Below are 18,807 nucleotides of genomic sequence, written 5' to 3'. Positions count from 1 at the left end.
CGCCCCCCGCCACCGCACCTTGCCCAGGTGCCTTTACGCAGTGCACGCAGTGCACAGCCGTCCCCAGTGGCCCCGAACAGTGCCATCCTCTTCATCTGCACCCAGGGAGCTCCTCCCCTGCTTGATGTGCAGGGTTTTGACCCATTCACTACATTTATGTCCTTAAGCCCCTTGTCCTCTTATACGTAACTGTTCCGTAGTTGTTCTGGTAGTTTCATCAGCTTAGCTACATTTCTCAAGGACTAAGGCTTCTCCTTTTCAGCTCTTCTTAGCGTAGAACTGGACACAGCATAATAATCATCCAAATGAAATCTCAAAGAAGTCTAACACACCAGCTCATTTAATGCATCCAGCATACCTGTGAAGGAAGGCTTCTCCCCCTGTAGGGAGGGAAACTAAGGTTTGAAAGGCTAAGCACAGAGTAAGTTCTCCGAACTTGGTTGACAGTTTGCTGTTCTCTGTTACCAAAAGTCTTAAAAAGGGTTAAAGCTGAACAGCGGGTTTTCTTGAATCACTTCGTGTTACGTTTACCCTACTGATCCTTAGGTCGCTAAAGTAGATTTCTATAGGGCAACTAAGGTAAAAACGGACCATTTAACACTGAGTGCCTTTGAATGAAGCCCATTATAAGTGTATTTACATATTTCAGATTTCATGGATATATTCAGAAATATTAATGTAGCATAATTGAAGTTTAATATTGCACCCTCAAGCCCAGAGGGAAAATAAATGACTCTTTCTCCCCCCTGCCCTTCTACACCTGTCAGAGTTAATTTTTAACCGCTGGTGCATTTGCAAAACATTCGTCCTGAAGAGCCCGATTCATGAATCTTGTTTTAAATGCTCTGGGCTTGGTTTGCAACCAAGACTAAAGCAAGCACTAAGGTAGAAGGAAATGACTTTCAAAGAGTTTTACTTTTCTCTGATTTATTTTTTATTGGGTTTAAAATGTGGTCTGACATTAGAAGGTTGTTTCAAAGGTGAGAAGTGAAAGTTTGAAAAAGCTGCACGTGTTTAGAGGGGCAGGAGTAAGCAGGCAAAGCGTGTGCTAGGTTTTGTCAAAAAATAGGAAGTTTTATTCGTGCTCTGAACAGGAGATGTATTGGAGGGTATAGTTCAGTTTTACTTTTGTTTTCACGGTGCAGCCTTCTCTTTCTCTCAAGGGACATCTGAGAGGGCAGTTGTGGAGAAGGGGTCTTTTTTACTACTAAGCAATGGGCGCACCTTTTCAGATACTTTGTAGAATGTATCACTTTTCTGCATCTGTAAACCTGAGTTTATTTATAAATTCAAACGGACATTTTTCTTAGTGCAGGGTCATTCAGAGCCCTGGATGTGGACTAAAGAATTGACATCATCCTGAAGGGCCCTTCTGGCCTAAGTTGTCTTAAGTTAAAATTATGAAAGGAGGCATTAATTTAACCCCTAAAAGAAGATTTTGACTCATTTATTTTTTTCTCAAATGGGTTTTTTTTTTTTTCAAATGGGCTTTTGCTCATAAATCGTGGCCCTTGACAAAAAACCATTTAAGAAGCTGTGCAGGATGAAAGCTGCTCATGGAGCATTTGCTACTTGATGGTGATTGGCACGTATGAGATACAGTGTTCAGTCTGTAACTTTCGCACTATTTTAGTGATTAAGGGACATTTTCCTGACTAGATCACACCTGCTGAGAAGTGACACATGGCCTCATTTTGCTTCTGAAATGAGTTTTGCAAAACTTTGAGAGAGAGGAAAGTAGTAAGACTTAGTGTTTTGAAGAATCTAGAAGGTAAAGATCGTTTTTCAATTATGTAAGTTTTCCAGTGTGGTAGACTAGGCTTTGAGTTTCAGAAGTTAAAATACAAGTTTTCTTACAAGAGCTTATTAGCAGGCATGTGAAAAATATTTCCAAGGTTATGACATCTGTGCATTTGATTTATTAGTGATTTCTTAGTGAATCATATAGATTTAAGTGACAGTTGGGCAATTATATTTTGTGTGAACTTCTGGACATAGTGGGAGATGAATGAAATACACAGAAAGTTGACTGTTTTCTCTGGAGCAGAAGTTACTGATTCTGTTCTACCAGCAGAGGGCTCCCTTTTTAAGCTAATGAAGAGCATGTTTTTTTGCAGATCACTAAATTGACTAAAATTGGGAAAAGACTCAGCTCACACTTTGAGTAATATAATAGAACTTCTAGGGTAAATGATTGTACATATTGTGAGAAATTTGAAGCAAAGTTTTCAAATCTATTTTAAGACTTTCTCTAAGTAGAGAGTGTGCCACTTCCCAGTAGATAATTTTCTTCTGAAACGGGAAATAGACTGTCAGACTAGAGAACACTTTAATCTTAGAAGGTTTTGACATGACATATCCTGTGAATCCAGACAGGTATGCTTAAGTGACTGATGTTTCCAAGGTTCCCAGCTTTAGAAAGACTATTTTTTAAAGTAGGGCAAGATTATGCAGCTCAGGAGGCAAGGGTATTCTGTGAACTAACCCTATGTCTGTGATCAGCTGGCAGGAGCTGTGTCTATTCACTTATAGACTAATTTTATCCCAATTGGACAAGTAGGTGTTTCGTATGACCTCAATTGCACCAAAGGAGAGCTTGTAAAATCACTTTCATTGTGAGTGTAGCAGCACTTCCCAGATATTGCAAGTAATTCTGAAGCTGGTTCCTGCCTGTGTGGACTCTTGTGTCAGCACCTAGATCTTCCTTTGTCACTGCATGTGACCTTTGGGTCACCTTGTCATACAGAGTCTGAGGGTATTATAGACAGAACCCGTGTTTCTTCAAAGATAATTAGAAAGCAGCTTTTTTTCTTTTAATTAAACTAAAAATAGAAAACAGAAGTTTTGTTGTAGGTGTGAAATTTTTTGCATGGGGCTTAAAAGAAATTAACTTCAGTTTCACTTGTTAATTTTTACTTTCTCTGGCAGAGGGAAGTAAAGAGCAGGGCAAGTGAGTGGAGAAAAAGGAGTTTAGGACCAAACATCGGAAGTCTGGGTTCTGGTCCTAGTGCTATAATGTTATTGCAAACCACTTCATTCTGGGTGAGAAGCATACACGTGTGTGTGTGTGTGTGTGTGTGTGTGTGTGTAGCATGAGGGAATTGACGTGATCTCTTATTTTTTTTTCTGGTTTTAAAGCTAGTGATTTTGTGATTTTACATTGGGTTAAGGTTCTTGGGATAACAGTAAAGCTGTCTATGCTGATGTGAGTGGAAATTTTCTTTGGCCAAATTTTAGTTCTTTAAATAGTAGCCAACAGTCCTAAGTTTGGTTCCTTGCAACTTTTTCGAATAAAGGGAAAAAAAAAATCCTCTAGAAAGGTGTGCCATTCTCCTTGCCCTCCCGTCCTTTGCTCCATGTAGCATCTGCACCAACCTCACGCAGGCAGACCTTTTATGGCCATTTTAACAGGAGTTGAAATTGACTTCATACAAACAGCTGCAGAGTAGAGTTTTTATCTTGGAGTGTATTTTTAATACAACGGAGCTTAGTGTACCCATGCCGAGGCGCAATACTCTTCCCGAGGAGCCTCCTCCTGGGAAACGTTTGGAAACCTGTTCCCTGCAGGGTGGCTCCGCCGGGCTCTCCTGTGACACCTGCGGGGCTGTCTGTGCTGGTATGTGGGAGGAGGTGGACGCGAGCAAGGCACGGTGTTCTGGGCAGCTCTGAGAGGTTCAGGCCTTTACAAGCAAGGCTTTGATTCTATTTTTTGCTGAACTAGCTCAGCCACTTCCTGTGTTTGGCAGCGCCTAGTGCCTCGCTGCACTGTGGCCACTTGAGCCCCGCGAGCCTGCGAGCAGCGCGCCGCCGCAGCCGGTTCGAGAGCCTATTTTAGGTCCCCTGACAATGGCCTTCTCACTTCCTCGGCGAGGAGGAGGAGGAGGACCTGGGCTGGCACTGGCCACTTGTTAACGATGATGACAACTTCGACTTGGACTTGGGCTCCCCTCCCCCACCCGAAATCCCTAGCTCAGCAAATATTTGAACCTGCCCAAGTTAATCATGAAGCCGCGATCGTTATCTGAGAGGGACGTGCGAGCGCCCGGGCTCCTTCCCTCCCCGGCGCAGCCTCGGCCCCGGTGCGCAGCCGGCTTCGGCTTCTGCACGGGCGGCGGGCGCTGAACTGCGCTGCTGCCGGCGGCGCGTGCGAGCCTCGGGGTCCTGCGCCGCACAGGCTGGAGGAATCGCTTTTCGGATTTTTTTTTTTTTCCGTTGTCGGATACAGGCATTTCTAAGGGAAACCGTTGAAATGCATAACCTGCAAAGTAAGTTGCCTTTCGTTTGGGCACAGCTCTGCCCCTTGGCTGTTTCACTGTTTTGGGGGATTTCTCTGAAAGGTTCATTTCTGCAGTTTGTCTTCGTGTGTGTGTGTGTGTGTGTGTGTGTGTGTGTGAGAGAGAGAGAGAGAGAGAGAGAGAGGGAGAGAGGGAGAGCGGGAGAGATAGTAAGCGCTGCCTGGGGAGGGCAGATGAGAGATTAGGGGAGACACTCCCCCATTTCCTCGAGGGGCACAATGTGAGGGAGAGATGGGGCTTCGGTTGGAAATGGGGAAGGAGGAAATTACCAAGTGCTGGTCTGGAAATTGGGGCCTGGCCAGGCCTGGGAGAGACGTGGAAAGTCACCTGTCTCCCTGCCCTCCTCCCGGGGTCTACCACATGGGTTCCAGCAGCAGGACCGGTTTGCACCAAGTGCTCCCAAGGCATGGGGGACAGGTCCCTTCCGGGCTGTCGCGCTGTCCTCCACAGCTGCTGGGAGGACTTGGGTCAACATTTTTATTAAATAAAGATTTTTTTTTTTTCTGAGGACATAGCCCCACCACCACCATTTTTCTTTGCATTTAGGGTTACTTCAACTTTTAGGCAAAGAGAGCCTGTGAGTGGGAGACGGTGGGAGGGTATAGGTTGAATCTGCCTGCCTCCTCAGTGGGAAACTGAATTAAACTGGAGGAGAGACACGTGAACAGTGCTCAGAGGCTGTCTTGCCTTTGCTCTATTTCTATATATTTTATGATTCCAAATTTGACAGAACGTCTAAGAATAAATTTCCAGGGCTTCTGTGTTCTTTAAATTGTCACAGAAATATGTGACATGCACATGTACGTAGATCACACAGCCCACTCTAGTTTTTTAAATTAACTACATTTATATGGGTGGGGGGAACCTTTTCTCCCTTCCTCCCCTCTCACTGTAGGAGAACTAACATTAATTTAGATTTATAGGGGAATTGGTTTCCTCACATTAAATACTGCTAAGAAGGAATAATAACATTTCTTCCCAAAGTGTGAGGCATTTGAGATGGAGGGGACAAAAGCCCCCCCACCCCGCACACACACACAAGTGATTACATCACCCACCCACCCCCTCAAGCAGTATTTAGCCCAGTAAATCTGAAGATGGGCTCATCAGTGAGAAATACTTAGCAAAGATAGCTCTGCCTGTACTCTACATTCTGATATATGGCCTCTCTTTTTTTTGGATTTTCATTCCATATTCTATAGTTTTAACTGCAGTGTTTAATAGAGATTTTTGCCTCTACCTTTTTTTCATTGTGCTGCCTGTAATGTAGCACGTTTGTGACGGTGTATAAGTTGAGTTTGCAGTGAATTATGGAGGACTGAAATTAAATATCCAGAGTTCTTGATCCTTCCTGCTTTTAATATATATCAGAGGCATTTTAGGACTTTAAAATATATCTTGAGTATACTATTTGGATGCCTCTGTAAGATTTTTAAACCAAGAAATGACCGGGCTATCTATAAACCCAGATGCACTGGGGGTGCGGGGGGGGGGGGAAAGCTACGTGCCGCAGCGTATCAGCTTTTGTCAACCTGCCAAGAGCGGAGCGTACCATGCTGCACGGAGCAATAAAAAAGGAATTAGAAAACTCACGGCTAGAGAAGAACAGTCAGATTAAACACCTTTTTGAGACGAAGAGCGTGTATACATTGCAGTTCTGTTAAATGTAGGATCTTCGTGAGATTTGGGGCTGTGTTAAGGCTGGTAGAGAAGAGAAATGATGAGGCAGGAGTGGTCTGGTGACATTTTTCTGACTTGATTGGCTGGGGTGTGTGATGTCATAGGTTACAGTGCAGCCCTTATAGGTTTTGAAATGAATTCCAAGACACCATTACAAAGAAAGCCGGACTCTTTTCTCATAACTGAGCTCAGCCAAGGAAACTCTCGCACAAATGTACAACACTGTTTGGAATATGGAAGACCTGGATTTAGACTATGCTAAGCCAGATATAAATTGTGGCACAGACTTGATGTTTTATATAGAAATGGATCCACCAGGTAATACTGCAGTATTCTTGTAGAAAGCTGGTTAATTAATGTTGTGGCATTTAATCTTTTTGACAGCTACGGTTAACAGCTCCTCTTTGGATGTCTGCTTTTATTCATTTGTTCTAATTTAATGAGTTTGCTCATAGCTTGAAAATGAAACAAATGGTTTGACTGCCTGTGGCAGCAAGTCAGGCTGTGTGGGGTAAATGCTTATTCTTAGTTGAATGGCTATAAGTTGGATTCCAGTTTTTCACTGGTGTCTTTTGTTACTCGAGCTCATTTGCTGTTTGGGTTATATTGTTGTATGCCGTTCCTTTAATTAAAAGGATGCAGCCTTGGTGCTGCTTTCTCTGTTGACAGTGGATGAGGACAGTGTGGCACTTGGCGGTGATAACACTCGGTACTTTAGAAAGCGTGTACCAGTGCTCCTATCAAATGTAGCAGTGATTGCAACTCAGTTCTAGGTGCCCTGAAACTATTCTGAATCAAATGTTGAGACTTTGTCTGCTCGCTCTTCTGTTAAGATACTGCAATGAGAGAAGTTGGCTTCCCATTACTGAGTCTCGGTCTTTATAAACTATACCTGCTGGACTCCTGAAATTTTTTGCTTAAAATAGAAATAACAAACAGTGCTTTAAAACTTATGACTTAGCATTTAGCTAAGCTTTCTCAATTATTTTCGCCTTCCTTCCTCCCAATTAAGAAATTCAGAAACACTGCAGTCTTTCTTTATTTGTCACCAGTTGGTACATGAATACTGATTTGACATTGAGGAAGAGGGATATGGTTTTTAATCACTCTTGGCATAATATAGAGCACAGTTATCCAATAGAATATTATCATGAATACTAAAGAGATTGAGGTCACAGAGGAGTTTCTTAAAGTGGCTTTTGGCAGAACAGTGCCTGAAATACTAAGATTAGAGAAACCCAATTCCGCCTCTTAAAACATATTCCTGTAGATGAGCTTTTTTATGACCACAGCAGCATTTGTGGAGGACAGAAACCAAATTTGTCTTTTATAATTAAATAAGAGGAGGAAATTAAAACCAAGCCATGTGATTCCTTCTGCTGTTCTCTTTGTGGTCTCTTACTTTAGATAGATTTGACCAGATATGAAACTTTAATTCAACTCAAACCTGAAAGTAGAAAATGTCGTGACTGACTCTGGGTTTACTTTGAAATTCATTTACATGGCCAGCCCATTTTATTTATTTGTTGGTCTCTAAGCTCTTCTCTTTTTTTCCATTATGGTCTATAGTCAAAAAGATTTCTGATTTTTTTTTTTTTTAAGAAAAGGTTCATGGACTCGTGCATTAATGCTGTGTTTCACAGTTGAAAATGTTACTTAAAGGAACTTGGGTCGACTTTTAAACGTTTACTTGTAGTTGGGACTGCAAAAACTTTTTCTTTCTCCTTCATCTACAGCACTGCCTCCTAAACCACCAAAACCCACTACTGTAGCGAACAACGGTATGAATAACAATATGTCCTTACAAGATGCTGAATGGTACTGGGGAGATATTTCGAGGTAAGGCTACAGAGACTCTTTGAGCTTCTCACCAGAGCTAGGGAGTTTTAGATGAAGAGAAAGAAAAGCAGAACGCACCAACTTGCTAAGTTCCATTTTTAGGCTATCATCCAACATAAGCATGAAGCACAGTTGGTTCCCTTCCAAAGACGACCACAGAAGTCACTGAGCTCTGGGGAATTGTGGGTGCTGGATGCCACAGGAAATTAAATACCCGAGAAGTTTCATTACTGACAGAGCTGTCAGGGGGGCAGCAGGGTGAAGTGGCACTGCCTCAAGGCAGAGTGTAAAGTCACTCTCTTTATTAGACCAAAACTCTTAAGAATTAATGTTATCAGCTTAAAGTGGCATTTCTAGCCTAAACCTTTTCTTTTTCTTTCTGAGGGGAATGAAGAGTTGAGTTGGGAGGAAACCTTTTGGGGATCACGACTTTCTGTGTTGTGTGTTAATTCTTAAGCTCTGAAAATACAGTTAAGAAAATGTAACTTGTCTCGTGTTCTTTTCACTTCAGGGAAGAAGTGAATGAAAAACTTCGAGATACAGCTGATGGGACCTTTTTGGTACGAGACGCATCTACTAAAATGCATGGTGATTATACTCTTACACTAAGGTGAGTTAGGGTATGTGGTTAAAATTGGCGTGTTAAAGGTGATGGGAGAACACGCTTTTTTTTTTTTTTTTTAAAGAGAATTCTAATGCCGTTATTTATATATTGCATTTGCAGGAAAGGAGGAAATAACAAATTAATCAAAATATTTCACCGAGATGGGAAATATGGCTTCTCTGACCCATTAACCTTCAACTCTGTGGTTGAACTAATAAACCACTACCGGAATGAATCTCTAGCTCAGTATAATCCCAAACTGGATGTGAAATTACTTTATCCAGTATCCAAATACCAACAGGTAATCACATACTCATGTTGATATTTTAAAAAGATACTTTTAATGTTTAGAAAATATTTTGAAGCAAGCAGATGAATTGCACGTAATCAAGCTTGAAAAACGTTCAAACTGTAATTTTGTGGTCACGAGTGTATAGTGGCTCAATAAAATACTTTCACAAAATAAATGACCATTGTTTGAGGATTTTTCCCATGTCAGATAAGTACCTTATCAACTGAATTTCTATTTTGTCCATTTTCTTCTAATCCTTCCAGGATCAAGTTGTCAAAGAAGATAATATTGAAGCTGTAGGGAAAAAATTACATGAATATAACACTCAATTTCAAGAAAAAAGTCGGGAATATGATAGATTATATGAAGATTATACCCGTACTTCCCAGGTGAGTTTTTCTGTGAAAATCACATTAAAATTGTAGAGCTCTTAGTTACTAGAAGCTAATGCATGTTATATTCAGCTTCAGAAAAAGAATTTAAGGGGTTGAGTTTTTGCCAGTAAGAAAGTGGGGAGATCATTTATTTGTGAATCGTTGATTATTCTAATAATTACTTACTATAAACCTTTTAAATCAAGCCTGTAAGTATCAGAATAATAAATTAAGTTGGATTGGCATAACTGCAGATTGAAGAATGCTTTTTAGAGTGAAAGCTAGTAATACTGGAAGTGCCACAGACTTGGCTAACCTCTGAAATGGGGATTTAACCCTGAGATGTCCTTACTATGAAAGGGTTGAGGCTACATTTACTGCCTTGTTTTCCTAGAGGCTTTAATCTCCTCTAGACCATCACGTATCTGGGACCGCCAGAGGGAGCAAAAGGATGGCATAAGCTGCTGATAAAGTGGAATGGTTTTTAAAGAAGATGAAAACTGTAGAAAACTGTCAAGCAGTCATCTTCCAGAGACTGGGAAAATTCTCCAAAGGAAATGTGTGCTTCTGTGATACTATTTTAAGGGCTTTTAGGAATTTGCGTCCCACCTTGCTAACAAAATACTTGCGTGCCAGATAGTAGCGCCGGTCAAATGTCCTGGTAGTGTCCTGCCGTAAGAAACTGTCTTTTCTGTGAAAGGAATGACCTTGTCTTATTAAAATTGGGTTGCAGGAAATCCAAATGAAAAGAACAGCTATTGAAGCATTTAATGAAACCATAAAAATATTTGAAGAACAGTGCCAAACCCAGGAGCGGTACAGCAAAGAATACATAGAAAAGTTTAAACGCGAAGGCAATGAGAAAGAAATCCAAAGGTTGGTGACCCAGGAGGGTTTCCACTGCCCATGTGCTAGAGCACCACGAGTCTCTTAAACTGATTAAAGGTGACCTCGCTTTCTGTGAAACGACAGGGAGAGAAAGCATTCTTTACCTGAGGAAAACTGCTGGGAATCAATACCGCAACCCTGGGGGACCTTCCATGATGCTCCAGGTAATTATGGATGCATTGCTCTTGCCTACAGGATTATGCATAACTATGAAAAGTTAAAGTCTCGCATCAGTGAAATTGTCGACAGCAGAAGGAGACTGGAGGAGGACTTGAAGAAGCAGGCTGCCGAGTATCGTGAGATTGACAAACGGATGAACAGCATTAAACCAGACCTCATTCAACTGAGAAAGACAAGAGACCAATACTTGATGTATGTACTGGAACTGGAACCCTGCACGTGCGTGATTGGTCATTGCAAAAAACCAGGGATAGGTTCTTAATGCATTTTCCTCTTAAACCTCTTTTCCAGGTGGTTGACTCAGAAAGGTGTTCGGCAGAAGAAGCTGAACGAGTGGCTGGGCAATGAAAACACCGAAGAGTAAGTAGTTAGCACAGATGGGAGGTAGCAAGGGTGTTTTTTTTCATTTAAGGAAAATGCACAACTTGCTTCGTTTGCAGAGCAAGTGAGGAATGGAACGTCTCGTAGGAGAAAACATTATCGGTCTCGTTACCCAGAATTTTAAAAAAGGAAAGTTTAGCAAAGGAGGATGCAGATTTCCTTTTCCCCCATGGGGCTTTGAAGTGACATTGTGTCCGTGATGATGTCCTGGAACCGCCTAGAAAATCCGAACATATTTTGGGACCAATGGGGGTGGGGGGAGACAACCCTGTTCAGCATATTTTCAAAGCCTAAGTATATGTTTTGTTTCGATTTTTTGAAAACTGGTGTTCCTCCTAGTCAATCACTTTCCTGATCTAAACTGGACAAACGGGATTGTTTAATACCTTGCTGTCTGCCGCAGGTAGCTACTGACCGACTTGAAAACAGGAAGAGTATCACTTAGTGCTACTAAAACTCTTTGTTCGGGGGTGGGGGTTGAAGGCTAAACTCAATGAGGAAACTCAGGCCAGAGAAGCTGGTTGAGTCAGACCCGCAATCGCTGGCCTGACTTGCTTGAAGGAGGGGCAGGAACTAGATCGACGCGAGGAGAGGGCCCTTTCTCAGAGGGCCAGGCTGCTGGCTGCCATGTACTTCATTTAGAAACCTTCTCTTCTACCTTTGTAGCCAGTATTCGCTGGTGGAAGATGACGAGGATTTGCCCCACCACGACGAGAAGACGTGGAATGTTGGCAGCAGCAACCGAAACAAAGCCGAAAACCTGTTGCGAGGGAAACGAGACGGCACTTTTCTTGTCCGGGAAAGCAGTAAACAGGGCTGCTACGCGTGCTCCGTAGTGTATGTACCCCCAGCCAATTATTGGTCTCGTCAGACATCTCAAGGAGGTGTTTCATTCATTCAGCCAGCCAACCGTGCGGGCAAGGATTTGGAAAAGTTCTAGCCTTTAAGAGTGTTCCAGTAGTACAACGGTGGAGAAGAGGAACTAATAAGACCTACTATTTTCAAGTCTGGGCAGGAATAGCTGTCGAGTAGAAAGAAACCTGCTGTTTAGGTGGGAGACTAGGGCTTGGGAGAAGTCCTGTTTTCCTTTTTCGTCTTTCAAATGGAAATAGCCACACTTGCTGCTTTTTGGGGGGCTTCCGTATAGTTAGAATCTGAGGTGATCCACATGGAAGCACCACCCACAGGTAAAGTCCCCATCAGGGACAGGTTAAAACAGTAAGAGAAAGGACCCTGGTCACTGTCCCTGAGATAAGTACACCCAAGAGAAGACATTTCCGTCCTATGGCCGATTTTCCTTTGTTTGTTTATGTAATAGTTTGGGGGTACTTTGAAGAGTGAGGTTGGATCACTGACATTATTTCAGAGACGTGAATGTCCTCTAGGAGAGAAAGGGTCTCTGAGTATTTTATAGCCCATCACCTCCCTCCATTTAAGCAGAGAAATATTGCCACAGGAAAGAAGTGAGAACTTTGAGTGAGGACAAGGGAATCGGAGAAGAGATGGAGAGGTAGGGATGTGGACGATTCCAGGCCTGCCTGAAAGGAGGAATCCTGTTAATAATTGTAATGGTACCGCTCTGGTTGGGCGGCAGCGCTCATAGTAACGGCTAGAGTCACCACCCGTTGCCTGCTCACCGCGTTCTAGGCATCCAGCAAGCCCCTCCCGTACACCGCCTCATTTCTCAAAGCTCCCCTCTTACAGATAGATTACTACTGTCTCCCTTTTAATCCAGGCTAAAGATGACAGTCCAGTGGCTCAGGGAAGCTGGGTTACCTCCCGAAGTTACTCAGCCAGTAAGTGACAAGGGACAACTCCACGAGTCTAGGGCTCCCCCAGGACTGGTCCCCAGGTGGAGGCTGGCCTGCATCGGGGGTTTTCACGATACTGCTTTTACCCGAAACGCCTCATCCTGGCCCAGCTCACCCAGGCCCTTGTGCTCTCTCTCCACGTGCAGGGTGGACGGTGAGGTCAAGCACTGCGTCATCAACAAGACGGCCACGGGCTACGGCTTCGCCGAGCCCTACAACCTGTACAGCTCCCTGAAGGAACTGGTGCTCCACTACCAACACACGTCCCTCGTGCAGCACAACGACTCCCTCAACGTCACGCTAGCCTACCCGGTGTACGCGCAGCAGCGGCGATGAAGGGCCGCCCTCCTGCCTGCTTCTCACCTGCAGCTCCCCGAGGCCTCCAGCAAGCACAGGGCTCCCCTGCAGCCCGACCTGGGAACTGAGCTGCGGACACCCAGCCGCCCGTCTTCAGATGTGACTCGAGCTTTCGATCACACGGCAGTAGGGGAAGACACACACGCGGCGGGCTCGCACTGGGCGACGACCACCGTTCGTTCCTCGTCTGGAGTGCTTAGTTAGCCTGCCTTCCTTTCCTCTTCCTTTCTTTTTGGTTTGGTTTTTTGGATTAATTTAAAGTCACAACCACACACGACACCAAGAGAAGAAATGCAAAAATCTCTGCGTGCAGGGACAAAGAGGCCTTTAACCATGGTGCTTGTTCGTGCTTTCAGAAGCTTTACCAGCTCAAGAGTTGGGACCTTGGAGACCGGAGCGGGGACGGGCTGATGAGCCCTGGCCCGGGGTCGCTCAGTCCAGCCTGGGTGTTGCCGTGCACGGTGGCCCCAGACACATCGCACTGTGGATTATTTCATTTTCTAACGAAATGAACCGATATGTAGCAGAAAGGCACTTCCGCTCACAGGGGACACTTTGGGGAACGTCCGCTCACGTACGTTCAGAGGAAATTCTGTGGTAGCAAAGTGCCAGAAAGTGTTTCATTAAAACTCTACAAACCAAGAAGACCCACCAACAGAAAAATGGACCTTGGAAAATAGGACTTCAAAATGACACTTAGTATATAAAATATGTACATAATATTGAATGACTAACTATCAAATAGACGGATTTGTATCGATACCAAATAGCTTCTGTTTTGTTGTGCTGAAGGCTAAAGTCGCAGTGCTATGCAATTCTTAATTTTCATCGTTGTTACCTGTTTCAAACGTACCTTCAGAATAAGCTTCCCCTGCCCCAATTTTCGTTGCTTGAAAACACTGTCCCTGATTTTTTTTGTTAATATTCATTTTGTTACTCGTTACCTTTTTTTTTAAAAAGAAGAAATGTACAGGATGCCAGTTTAAAAAAAAAAATGGCTTCAGATTTAAAACTATGAAATATTTTACAGCTTTTCTTGTACAGAGTACTTGGCTGTTAGCCCAAGGTTAAAAAGTTCATAACAGATTTTTTTTGGACTAAATGTTTTGTTGGGCAGTGCCTGATGATAAGCTTCAAAGCTGCTTTATTCAATAAAAAAAGAGAAAGATGATGATATATGAATATGACAAAGTATGGCTGAGTTCAACAATGTTGTTTCAAGACTTAAGATACGGTACCTGGCAATGTTTGTTTCATAAAGAATTGTGAACTTCTTGAATCTAGGGAGGGGAATGTAGCAAAGGGATGTACAGGTGGGGGGGAGGGTGGCAGGATGGCATGCACTTTCTCTTTCTTGTGATTACAGAGAAGTGGATCACTGCAAAGTGAAGTCTTTTCCCACTTTGATCTGCTACTTACTATACCCTCATGACAAATACAAACCTATGGGAATGCTAGGTCTTAGGAAGGAAGGCAGGCAGGGTCCTGGAGCAGTGTTCACCCTTGTTGGAAACACTGATTTTAAAGTATCATTGCTGCATTTAGAAAACCTGTCTCTCTTTAACATTAGACTACCCGTTAACAACCAGCCAACATCCACTGTAGAAAAAGCATGATCTGAAAAGATACTTTTATCTGGATATCTGCTATTTTCCTAGCTTTCCACTCAACTTAGATCAGAAAGCAAATAGACATGGTCGTAATCGTTCCTGCCCCGATTGTGGGGAGCTTGTTCAAGTCATGGCCATTGTAGGGATCATAGTAACAGTCCTCATTCACCCAAATAATTGCATCTGTTACACTTCACTGTGGGGAAAGGAAGGACTTGTTAGAGTATTCTTTCCAACTGAAGGCAACAGCAAGAGGTCTCTCTCCCCAGTTTACATATGCAAAAGCCTTTGGGTTCAGTGGGAACTGTACCCGTGTTGGGAGGAATAATGGGGAGGTGAAAATGGAATCTTAACTTCAGTTTTCCTTTCCTATTTAGATTCACCACAGCTTTATTTCTCTTTCCTTCAACTACTGGGGGTAAGGGGGTTTTGTTTTGTTCTTTAATGTTGTTCCTTTTAAAATTCTTTCTTTTGAAAGGATCAGTCTAGTGGCTGACTCAATCAACTGTAGAATGTATTTTTTTTTTCCTTTTTACATGAAGCTACTCATATCGATAGCAATAGTCAGTCTTACAGCCAGACTGTCAGCCCTCAAACTTGACTGTACTGACCTGACCATCTCCCTCGCATCTCCAGACAATTGACGATTCCCCTGGTTTTATTCTCTGAGTGTCTCCTTTACAACTATCCTTCCGTGTCATACAGAAGCCCAACCATTAGTTAATAGTAGCTTATCAACTAGGTTTGGTGGTTTTTTCAGTAGCACATCCGTGTATGCTATTAAGGAACTTTAATTTCTAAAATATAAGATCTGAGATGGAATATTGCGTTAAAAAGCTACCATTCTGTCCACGTTTTTGCTTCACCACTTCACAAGATGGCATGGTATTTAGGCACTTGCCTTATTTCTGCCTCTCACGAGCAGAAATGCAATAGGTTTTCCTTTGACCAGCAAAGGCAGGATTCATTGTTTCCTGTCACCGTGAGTCACAACTTACCTATGATGCTACGCCTGTGCCCAGTACCCTTCTGACAGCGTGTGGCATGCCATCACATCTGTCCTTGTAGATGTTTGACCAGCAGGGCTCTGAGTCCAATCATTCATCTCCTGACCACACTGAGCGGCTTATGATTAGGGATGGAGACAGCAGAGGCCCTCCTGATACATGCTTACATCCACGCATTGATTTTCCCCACCCAACGCAGCATCCTGAAGATACAAGCCAGAAGCTAAGCTGAAGAGAGGCTGTGATGGGGCTTTAGAATTGGGAGCATTGGGATCTGATATAATACATGAGGGAAAAATCATAACCATGTTGAAAAGGCAAAAAGCCTGCGTCTGCAACACCGGACGACTTCACGGCCCTCGATATATGTATATATGTATATGTGCATGGACTGTGTTTCCAGTACACCTTTCAGCCAAAACAGATCCACAGTCGTTGAGTTCAAGTACATAACAAGCCAATGTCTAGTACAATTCTCGTATGTGTGTATGGGTTTTTTTTTTTCCTTTGAAGTTGCCTTGTTTTGTCTTATAAAGGTGAAAAGTGTTTGCAAGTGAAGTGAGAAGAAGTTCATAATTCTTTGGCTTGTTTCTGTTGTTTAAAAGTTACTCCTCTTGGGTAGCTGGTCTACGTGACTCGCTGAACTCGGAAATCCTCGTTTTCAGTGTGTCAAGTCAAAATGTGTTTATGTGAGCTGTCACTGTGGGGAACCAATTGCTTTGTCATATAGCTGGTTATGAGCTAGTAACGTGTTTGGGAAGTCCTACTGATGTTCCTTTTTGGGAGAAAAATTCTGCTGGTTCTAACAACTGTGCTTTTGCTATGCATGGTATCCAAGTCAGTTGGAGAGCAGACCCTGAAATTGGAGTTCAGGGTCATTTAAGAAAGGGGCAGTTTATAGCATAATGCCTCACATGGGACAAAGTTCTGAAATGCCAAATTCTTATTTTTTAGAAATCTAGTTATATAAGTTACTAGTATAAATTACTAGTATTATGAACAAAATTGGGTTCATTGGAAACACTAACCGACTTCACCTGGAACTTGTCACCGTGAGATAGCATTAGCTGCCCAGGATGCTGCTATTTAAAAACAGAAAAAAAAAAAAAAAAAGGCAAAACAAACAAAAAAATCTCATTTATATGTGTGTATTTTTTAAAGCTACGATCTCTTCGATGTTTTTACAAATCTGTTTCTATGACATTGTTAAAATAAAGTTGGTCTTTTGACGAGAGGGAGGATGTCATGGTCAGTTGTAATTTTGCCTTTACAAGGCACCTGGGGCGGGGGGCGGGGGGACTGTGCCTCCTTGACATTTGTTCAAGCTATAGATTCAATGGAGCTGTGTCTTGTTGTTTTAAGTTGCTTTAATGCATTGTATTAGGTCTTCAAACAGAATAAAGTTTGTTTTGAAACTTAGGTTATGGTTTGAAATTTCAGTGATCACCGAAGACATATGTTCTCTTGCTCTTTCGGTTAATAATGTTGCTTCTCCTGTAGTCTCCCACCCACCCCCTTTCACTGTCATTACATTACCTCATTTTTGTCAAGTGAGAAGAACACATGAATGATGGCTCAGTGTCATTTACATCAGTTCACTATATCCTTAATGATGAAAAGAAGTAGCTCTAGGTGATGTCATTGCAAGGCATGTTCTTGGTCCAAAAAATGTGATCTCTACTGTCCCTCAATCCCTCCCCTTCACCATCTAACCCCAAACCTTCAGAATGGTTCTCTACAAACTATGGTTAGTGAAGGTATCTGGCTTTGTCTCTCTTCTACAGGCTGCGTCTCTGAAACAGGCACAGTGCAGGGACACTGAGGCACTGTGCAGCAGGCAGAGGTATGACATGGGGTTCTAGACAGGGAACAAAGATTCACTACAGATGCTGGTTTCACACTCTAGTATCTAGTCAATATATGCAAACCATTCTTAATCTAAAATAACTTTCCCCACTTGTTTTGATTGCTGAATGAATTTATAATGAGGCCACTTTGCATGTACATGGCACTCAACACCTAAGCACAGTGAGGGTCCTAGACATGGAGGCATGGTCTAGTGATGGCGACGAGAGGGGCACGTAAGTAATTACAGTCATGGCAACAATGACTAATATACTGTGTAGAGGAGTAACTCTTGAGATTCATTTCCTGCTTTTCCCCTGCTCTGTTCTGTATCCCAGAGAACTATATATACTCAGGGTCTCTTGCCCTCTGGCTTCTAGGTAGTGAATCTCCCCTGTGGCTCCAGTTCCTGCCAGAAAGACTCTTTGGAATCTGAGCAGCCCTACTATGCTCCTCTCTCCCTCTCTGTTCCTCTGGCAACAGTGCCTCCTCGCATTTTTATTCTAAGCCAAGGGGTAGTTGCAGCTTTCTGTTGTTGCTAAACCTCTGGTTTCTCTCACCACCCCCAGTTTGGTTTCTGAGTCCTTCCATCACCTGAGTAACCAATCCTCTTTATTCAGGTCTTTCTTTAAGAGCTAGAGTCATTTCTTTTTTCCTGACTGGTCTCTGATTGGATAGACCAAGTGATTATTGTTCATTTAAACTCTTTGTACGTGTTATCTGATTTAATCCTTCCACAATTATGAGTTAGAAGACAATATCTCTGTTCTACAAATGGGGAAACTGAAGCACTGAGGCTAAGCGACTTATCCAAGATCATGCAGCCATTAGAACACAGAATAGAGCACCTAGGCCGTCTGACTCAGGCCAGAGCTCTCCACCCCTAAGCAAGCGCTGAAAAAGGCACTAGGAAGGTCAGAGAAAAGTCCACTAGTTGCTCTTCCTGCTGGGGGATCTAACCATGTGGCTCTCAATTGGTGGACAGTATACAAGTGGCACATAACAAATAGCAGGAAATGGCATGGGTTTGCTTTAGACCACCTAGGTTCCCGAAGTGTGGTCTCCAGGCTAACAGCATTACCATCAGGACCACTTGGAAAGCTGTTATAAAGGCCTACTCGAGGGCCCCATCTACTAACTCAGAGTGAGACCATCTGTTGCAGCAAGTTCTCTGGGCGATTTTAAATGTATACTAAAATTTGAGAATCACTAGTATCACCAGATTGTTGAAATAGTACTTCTAGTATTTTAATTAAAAGCCACTACTAATTTTTTTTTTTTTTTTTTTTTTGCGGTACGCAGGCCTCTCACTGCTGTGGCCTCTCCCGTTGCGGAGCACAGGCTCCAGACGCGCAGGCTCAGCGGCTATGACCCACGGGCCCACTGGCCCAGCCGCTCCGCGGCATGTGGGATCCTCCCGGACCAGGGCACGAACCCATGTCCCCTGCATCAGCAGGCGGACTCTCAACCACTGTGCCACCAGGGAAGCCCCCAAAAGCCACTACTATTAATGAGTGATATATATTTTACTTTATGGTATAATTTGTGCTCACAGTATAGATTCTACACAGGAAAGATAATAGACCCATTTACAGCTTAGGAAGGCCTAGCTGGGTCTTAGCTCTTTCTTTAACCAGCGATGGG

General features: G+C 43.1%; 1 protein-coding gene across 3 annotated transcripts in view; it reads left to right on the top strand.

The window, feature by feature from the left end:
- The window catches only part of PIK3R1 (phosphoinositide-3-kinase regulatory subunit 1), an 86,665-nt gene extending 69,928 nt beyond the window's left edge, over nucleotides 1–16,737 (top strand). The window contains exons 1-10 of one of the 3 annotated variants that reach the window (XM_024753104.1): nucleotides 3,637–4,265; nucleotides 7,712–7,814; nucleotides 8,326–8,424; nucleotides 8,539–8,719; nucleotides 8,974–9,099; nucleotides 9,818–9,960; nucleotides 10,168–10,344; nucleotides 10,444–10,512; nucleotides 11,200–11,370; nucleotides 12,491–16,737. In XM_024753104.1, the coding sequence (XP_024608872.1) occupies nucleotides 4,250–4,265; nucleotides 7,712–7,814; nucleotides 8,326–8,424; nucleotides 8,539–8,719; nucleotides 8,974–9,099; nucleotides 9,818–9,960; nucleotides 10,168–10,344; nucleotides 10,444–10,512; nucleotides 11,200–11,370; nucleotides 12,491–12,680 (1,275 nt within the window). In that variant the 5' untranslated portion in view covers nucleotides 3,637–4,249 and the 3' untranslated portion in view covers nucleotides 12,681–16,737. Of the gene's footprint in view, nucleotides 1–3,636; nucleotides 4,266–6,011; nucleotides 6,294–7,711; nucleotides 7,815–8,325; nucleotides 8,425–8,538; nucleotides 8,720–8,973; nucleotides 9,100–9,817; nucleotides 9,961–10,167; nucleotides 10,345–10,443; nucleotides 10,513–11,199; nucleotides 11,371–12,490 lie in introns of those variants that run through there. The other 2 variants (XM_024753103.1, XM_024753102.1) reach the window with 2 other exon arrangements.
- Nucleotides 16,738–18,807: the final 2,070 nt, after the last annotated feature.

The sequence above is a fragment of the Neophocaena asiaeorientalis genome, unplaced genomic scaffold, assembly GCF_003031525.2.
Source record: "Neophocaena asiaeorientalis asiaeorientalis breed wild unplaced genomic scaffold, Neophocaena_asiaeorientalis_V1.1 scaffold399, whole genome shotgun sequence".
Lineage (NCBI taxonomy): Eukaryota > Metazoa > Chordata > Mammalia > Artiodactyla > Phocoenidae > Neophocaena > Neophocaena asiaeorientalis.
This window is presented reverse-complemented; position numbering and strand designations above follow the sequence as displayed.